The sequence below is a fragment of the Cotesia typhae genome, unplaced genomic scaffold (genome assembly GCF_013202065.1).
Source record: "Cotesia typhae breed Kobodo isofemale line unplaced genomic scaffold, CoteBio_Ctyphae contig_59, whole genome shotgun sequence".
NCBI lineage: Eukaryota > Metazoa > Arthropoda > Insecta > Hymenoptera > Braconidae > Cotesia > Cotesia typhae.
Window position 1 is genome coordinate 1,709,844 of NW_027423761.1, and position 8,251 is coordinate 1,718,094.

General features: G+C 31.3%; 1 protein-coding gene across 1 annotated transcript; it reads right to left on the reverse strand.

Annotated features, from left to right (window-relative positions):
• Nucleotides 1–145: 145 nt before the first annotated feature.
• Nucleotides 146–7,823, reverse strand: LOC141532224 (odorant receptor 85b-like). Its single transcript, XM_074250469.1, has 3 exons — nt 7,683–7,823; nt 6,913–7,621; nt 146–486 (listed from the first exon to the last, which is right to left on the reverse strand). The coding sequence occupies exons 1-3, from the start codon at nt 7,821–7,823 to the stop codon at nt 146–148; spliced, it is 1,191 nt and encodes a 396-aa protein (XP_074106570.1).
• Nucleotides 7,824–8,251: the final 428 nt, after the last annotated feature.

Below are 8,251 nucleotides of genomic sequence, written 5' to 3' on the forward strand. Positions count from 1 at the left end.
GTTATCAGTCCCGTTATCGTCCAGGAATGTAACCCACCATAGTAAAATTTAATAGAAAATTTTTAAAGTGTATCATTCGTTGTAAATACGAATGTAATTAATAGTTGAAAGATATTTTATTATTTAAATATTGAAAAAACATCAATCACACATCTACTGCAACTCTTAAAACGGACATGTAAGATACTGATAGTTTTATAATATCCATAAAAGTTCCTAAAGTCATACAAAAGAATTTTCCAGCGGTAACATAAATTAATTTTTCTGCACGAAGAATTATGAATTGAATATCTTTAATTTTTTTTGTAGAACTCTTGTGCCATGGACTTTCATACACTGCCAAAGCTATATCTTCACATTGAGATGTCAAATAGTCTCCTCCATAACTATATAAAAATAACTGAGACATTAATGATGACAATACTACAAGAGCTTTAATTCCAGCAAATAAGTTTTTCGTTTTCAGAGCAATAATAACTTGTAACCCTGAAAAAAAAAAAAAATTAAATAAAACTCGTTAATTGATTTCAAATTATAGAAGTTTATCGGTTTTTAAATTAGTAAGGAAATTAATTTATTCCACGCAAAATATTCATGAAATTTATACTAAAGACAACCAAATATCGTGATTTAAGAACTTTTTGCCTTAAATCTTGTAATTTTGGCTTGAAAAACCAATATACTCCAATAACTATTGTAACTATTAAATAGGGGAACCTGGGGCACGACGGCCCCCCTAAAAAATTAGGTAAAATTTTTTTTTTTCAATTTCCCTCAAGTTATGATCTCTATAATGTTTTTATGATATTTTGGGCCAATATGTGATATGCGGGGCATAATGGACCACTCGAGAAAAAAATTGTAACGAAAAAAAAATTCTTTTTTTTTCAAATTGTGATAAATTTGTGATAAAATGAATTAGAAAAATTTTAATTGAACTAAAAAATTGAATCATACAGGGAAGAGAGGTACACGACGGTTTCAGGCATGACTAAAGTTTTCTTTCAACATATTCTAGACATAAGGTAAAGACTCCAACTATTGACCAATTTAGATAAAATGAACAGAAATACATTACTTGTAAATTTATTGGACGAGTTTATGAGCTGAAACGAGTATTATGCTAATTTTATAGTTTTAACTTACAAACTACAATACTTTTATCTACAACATATGTAGGAATAAATATTGTAATATTTATTTACAATATTTATTTATTGCCATATGCTTACTATAGATTTATAAATAACTATTATTTTTTATTTATAATGGTTTCAATATTAAGTAATTTACTCACTGATGTGTTAATAATTGAAGAATAATTGTTAGTTGTTCGGAATTTTGATACCATGTATATATATATATATATATATATATATATATATATATATATATATATATATATATAACCCTCTTATAACTTTTGAACGGCTGACCGATTTCATCGTGGTTGGTGCCATTCAAAAGGGCTTTACCAAACTTAGATTTTGAATACAGATTGAATTGATTTAGACCGGTAGATTTTGAGAATTTTCAAAAAAACTACAAAAAAAAAGTTTTCCAAATGTGGTTTTTTTGGAATAACTTTTAAACGGCTTTACCGATCAATTTCAAAAACTAATCAGCTTTTAACATCAAAAAACCACGTCGATCGCTGCCAACCGGATCAAAATTGGTTGATTCGTTCGTGAGTTATCGTTGTTGAAAAAAAAACCAAAAAAAGTGTTTTTTCGGAATTACTTCAAAATTCATAGTTCGATCGATTGAAACTCAAAAATTCCATTTATTTAAAAGTTACTGCGGTTCGAAAATTTAAAATATAGTGTTTTATTAAATTTCTATAAGATTTTTGAGCTTGGAGAACTCCAAATGACACGAAAATTGTATTTTTGATCTCAAAAAGCTTCAAAACGTAATAAGTGCAATTTTGAACGCTTAAGTATGGAATTAGCGGGAAGGTGAAGGGATGGCCTTTAGGGTCAATTCTATTTTCATAGAATTTTTTAACAGGGGTTTAGTTTGGGTATTCCCGCTGAAATTTCAAATTTTGGCCGGAAGTGCCCAACTAAATCTCCTGTTAAAAATTCTATGAAAGTTAAATAAATCGTCTCACCCCGAAATATCTTTGGAACCCTTATTAAAAAAAGGAATTAGAAAGAATTCAAAATGATTTGATTTTTAATCTTTCTGAATATTTTCTAATCCTTCAAATTCTTTTTAATACTATCTCTTATAGGCATTTAACATATGAGATTATTTTTAATTCTTTTTTTAAATAAGGGAAATGTTTATAAACACAGCTCCTGTTAAAAGCGGAACTCAAAATTCCTATTTTAAAATGTTCTTCATGAAAATTGAATTTTGGCACACCCTAATGTATAGACATGTGTCATTTTTGATTTGAGCTATCATTAAAAAATAATAATTACGAATTCAATATTCAATTAAATTACTAGATTTTTATGAATCAAGTTGTTATGTTGTTGTGTCAATATTTGGTTCCTTTACCCTTATTCAGATTATTTTATGAAATAGAACAGCATTTTTTAAATAAACCAGTAATATTTTGAACCAATTTTACATGTTCCAATTCATCCTACAGAAATTCTTGGACGAACTATGTGTTCTTTTTTTGGAAAGAATAAAAGCAAAGAAAACTTATTTGAGCTCTGCATTCAAAAATTTCAATTTATTGATTCAACAGTTGATTTTTCAAATACGGAAAAAAGTAAACTGTAATAAATAACAGTCGATTTATAATAAGTAATGATCAACTGCTAAAAATTACCACTTCAAACAGTAAAATCATGATTTTACTATTCACATTGTAAAATTGTAATATTTACAATTTACTCTTTACATGGAAGAAAATACTATTTCAAACAGTAATATTCGCCATGTAAATGTCTAAAATGTTTAAGTATAATAATTAACAATTCAGACTTTAATATTTATCATTTCGTACCTAAAAAATGATGTTATGATATGTAAAAAGTATAGAATAAAGTTAGTCAATTTCTAATACAAGCAACGTCAATATTTACAAAGTAAAATGGTAAATTTTAAACGCAACGCTAAAAATCAAACTGTAATTATTGACTTGCTTAGACTGGTAAAATGTATATTTTAAAAGTATAATTTTTACTGTTTGAAATATTAAATTCTCCCAGAGTGAGACCCCCTTCTCTTTCATCTGAGTTCTCCTTCTCTTCATAAGGGGTCTGTCTAGTAACTCACTTTTGAAAAATCGTTTTTTTTTTTTTTACTTTTTTCGAAAGTAAATATATTAAGAAATATTGTGTGAAAATTTTATAACGATCCAAGAACTCTAACATTATTTTTGAACGCTTCAAAGGTAGGTACCTCTAGCGCGCCGTCCCAGCCGACTACCTGCTATTGTTTTTTCTTGCAGCTGCTCTCTTTCAGAATCCTCTTGTATATATGTATATATATTATATGTCGGTATCCTAAAGGTCGTATATATTTCGTTGTTTTACTAAATGTATATACCTGCTTTTGGAGCGAAAAGAGACAGTTTTCCCGGGAAAAAATGATCAGACCTGACCATGCCTGTTCATGTATGATCAGGCCTGAAATTAGACCTGATCATGCCTGTTCATGTATGACCAGGCCTGAAGTTATACATGATCATGCCTGATCAGTTCTGTTCATGCCTGCTCATATCTGGAGTACTAAATACGCTCAGGCCTGATCAGGCCTGTCCATGCCTGACCAGACCTATCCATGCCTGCTCATGTCTGTTCATGTCTAAAGTGTTAAATACGTTCAGGCCTGTCCATGCCTGATCAGACCTCTCCATGCCTGATCAGACCTGTCCATGCCTGTTCATGTCTGAAGTGTTAAATACGCTCAGGCCTGTTCATACCTGTTCATGTCTATTCATGTCTGACCATGCCTGTTTATGACTGTTCCTCTCTGACTATAGTCAGAGATATGATAAAAATTTTTTCTTTGACGAAAAAAATTTTTGGTCATCAAAAAGTGCAAAATTATTTTTAACATTACGTTTATTTAAATAATTTTGAAATAAAAAATTTATTACATTTTCTATGGGATGTTATGGTCTGCTCTGCTCCTGCCTAATATGAAAATCATTACTTATTATATTATTTAAATAAATGTGATATTATAATGAGATTCGGTTACATAAATAAATTAGGACTATCAAAATATATTATAAAACCAATTTTAACATTATATTTATCATAAACTTATTCGATACTCTATGTACTTCATAGAATTGTTACATCTAATATAGCAGCACAGCAGGCGGGAAATTCAAGGCAAACGGATAACACCAGAGTTAAACAGCATTGAGCATGGTTGGTAGTTGGATGGTTGACCGCTGGTGTTACATCCTTACAATAATATGTAATTATTTTTTTTTTTATTTTATTTTATTATAGAGAATTGCGTACGACTCTATCAAGTACTACAACCATAAAATTAAGCAAAATAATTAATTAAAAATAGTAATGGGTTTTCAGACCTGACCATGTCTGATCAGGCCTGATCAGGTCAATTCATGCCTGATCAGGCATGGTCATTTTTCATGTCTGATCAGGGCTGAAGACTCATGCCTGTTCATGTCTGATCAGGTCTGATCATTTTTTCCCGGGTTGTTTGTAAATTCGTTAGAACAACAGCTCTTTAGTAAATTTTTATTTATAAATTAATAAAATAAAATACTCTCTACGTGAAATTGTCATATTTTCGCAATGGATAAAAAAGGCAAACATCAAACTAAATCCTGGCGACGTGCAGGAAGTAAGACAAAAAAGCGTAGTTTACGTGGAGATCGTAGCAGGAGTAATACAAGTGCATCAGCAAAAAAACTAAAAGAGTCGAAGGACGACAGTTTTGATGTACGTGTAAAAAAAGATACAGGCTACAGTATTATACAGTTTTTTTTCGTGTTTAGCCTTCTAGAACAATATTTATCGTGTAAAGTGTGTAAAGGTGATGTGTCTTTTTCGAAATTTGGACAGAAAGGTTTTGGTTTTAAGATACATCTTGAATGTAAGTGCGGAGAAAAATTTATCGAATCATGCTCGATGATAAATAATGGTTTTGAAATAAATCGTCGGCTTGTGTTTGTGTTTCGATTACTTGGTGTAGGTCTGCAAGGTTTAAATTTATTTTGTGGACTTTTGGAAATGGGCCCAGGATTAAATAAAGCCGCTTATTATTCAATTGTCGAAACCATTAAAACTGCTGTAAAAGCCGTATTCGAGGTAGTCAGACGGAAAGCTATCGATGAAGAAAAAAAGTTGAATGCTGAAGCAGGAAATGGCGAAGATTTAACAGTTTCGGGAGATGGTTCCTGGGCAAAAAGAGGCTTCAGTTCTCTTATTGGCCTCGTAACTTTAATCGGCAAGTATAGTAAAAAAGTCCTTGATGCAGTTGTGTTGTCTAGCTACTGTAAAGCGTGCGAATTCTGGAAAAAGAGGAAAGATGATATTGGTTTTGCTGCTTGGTATGAAAAACACAAGGAAAATTGTGACGCTAATCATGAAGGTAGCTCCGGTAAAATGGAGGTCAGTGGAATTGTAAAAATGTTCATGAGATCACTGGATCTGACCAAAGACGAATTGCTCAAGAGGTGCTTAGGAGGCAACACGCAAAACAACAATGAGAGTTTCAACGCTCCTGTGTGGAGTATGGCACCGAAACACACTTTCTCTGGCAAAAAAATCGTTAAAATTGCGTGCCTTACAACAGCATGTATTTTCAATGAAGGCTTCAGCACAGTATTGAAAATTATGGAAACGATGCACGTTGGAATCGGCGAAACTGCAGTCGCATATGCCGCGACGCGCGACCGTCAGCGTATCCAAGTAGGCAACCGCCGTTCATCGGAAGATTCCAAAGAGGGCAGAACAATGCTGAGACAGAAAAGATTGGAAGAAAGTCAACTCTTCGAACAATCTGAAGGAATTTTGTACGGTCCAGGCATCGCTGACTAGGTGTAAGTAATTTTTTTTTAAGAATTTCATGTAAAAAAAACTTTAAACGCGTTTTTCTCGAAACAACGTTTTTACTCGCCTTGTTGATGAAATATTCGAAACTACTCGACCGATCCTTATGAAATTTGAACCACATATTCTTTAAACCTATCGCTATGTCCCCTATAAATTTTTTTCAAAAATTTTGAATTTTAATGTATTTTTTTTTTCAAAAATCGGCGAAAAAAAAACGGTTTTTTGAAAATTTTTTGTTTTTTCTTCACCATTTTTTTATTTTTTAAAATAATTGAATAAAATTCATAGGGGACATAGCCATTGTCATACCAAACCTAAAGCACTTTGATTTTTTTGTTTCAGACAACACAGCTCCGAGATTTTATCAACAAGGCGGACCTACCTACTTTTCGAGGTGTTGCGTTTGGCTGACGTTTTTGGTCATAATACATGTATAAAATAAAAGGAAAAATTTTTTTTATGTATTTCAAGAGTGTATTTACTAAGCCTAATAACTTTTATATTATTACCTTTATCCAGTATCCCAAGAAATAATCACGAAAATCGCGTTTTTTTCGGCGTGAGCTACTAGACAGACCCCATAATATGGACTATATATTGAAATGGCAATTTTTACGGTTTGAAACTGTAATTTTTAAAGATAAAAGAGTCTTTATTTACTATAGTGACAACTACTAATTACTTATTTTGGATATTAAATTATAAATTGTGGCTTTTATACTTTCTCCATTAAGTTCTGTAATATTTACATTTTTGCCACTCCAATGTCCGCTTTACTGTTTGAAACTATAAAAACTAACCGGAATCCGAGTGAATATTACAGTTTACTTTTTTCCGTGAACCAAAAAATATGATTAATCGAAAATAATTTTATTTTTTGGTGAAAAAAAAAATGTTCTGTATTACTCACCCATAATGCAGATCAAGATACCACTCATAATGAGTTGAGCTAGAATAACTAAGTTAAATGAACTTTCCAACTTATAAATTAAGCTCATAAGATGAGAATGTCTCTGAACCAAATTTTGGAATATTTTCTGATCTTCTATTTTATTATGCGTTGTTTTCAATCGACGGAATTCGTTTTTAAGTATCTCTAATTGTCCACAAACGTGTATTGCTAGTCCGAAAAAGAAGACATCATTTCCACAATTCCCCAAGCACGTAGTGATCAATTGGTAGATTTGAATAACAAAAATAATATGGTAAAATCCTGTGAACGTTATGGACTGAAAAGTACATGCTGTTTGTAAAGGATAATTCCTGAGAACATCAGTGTAATTTTCAGGAATAAACATCGGAAGTGGCAATGCAAATATTATCCATGAGAGTGTGCCGCCGGACGCAGGAGCCATCAAAGAAATACATACGATTCGACTAATGCGTGCGTGCTTCATCATAATCTTACGATTTTCTAGATTATTGCTCAGTGGCAATGCGAACCAGTCTTCAATAGCTGATGATACATTGCAGTACATCTTTTCTTGATGAAAACGCACGATTAATCCTTTTATGCAAGCTAGAAGAGAGAAAACACTGAGAACAAAAATGTCCAAAATGTCTTCTAGACCTTGACAATTCAACCACATTTCTATATGAAGACAAATACACGTTGAAGCCTGTGAAAAATTTTTAAAAAGAATTTCCAAGGTATTTTATGTACAAAATTTTTAATCTTACTTGCGTTATCGCTGCTAAAAAAAGACGAATTTCGGAAAAAACACTACCCCGATTTAATGGCCAAAGACCTAAAGGCCACATAATTAATTTGTATATCATCAGTCCATAACTTGTTCCTGAGTTCCAGGTATCCCGAGACATATTGTGCTTTTTAATTTAATTTTATTCGATTTTCGAATGAGAACATTTATGTTCTCCAATTAGATATTGGTTTATTTTTGTGGTAGGAAATAGATTATATATTCTCAACGCATTCGAGAATATGATAAAGTATATTATTTGCAAAATTAGACGTTTAGTTCCGAAGACTATAATTTGTATCTTTAAAAAATATTCATATCTTATATACATTTGTGAAATGAAATCATACGTAATTATACGTTCGGTTCTATCGGTCAATATTTGGATATTCAGAAATCTACATGGAAAACAATAGCATACAGAAATAGAATCTCCCGTTGTATGACAAGCATTATATTACAATTATTTATACATAATATGTATTACATATATATCGATAGACTAGAAGACTTAGAGGTTTAAATCGAGGATGAATAAAGTGATAAATT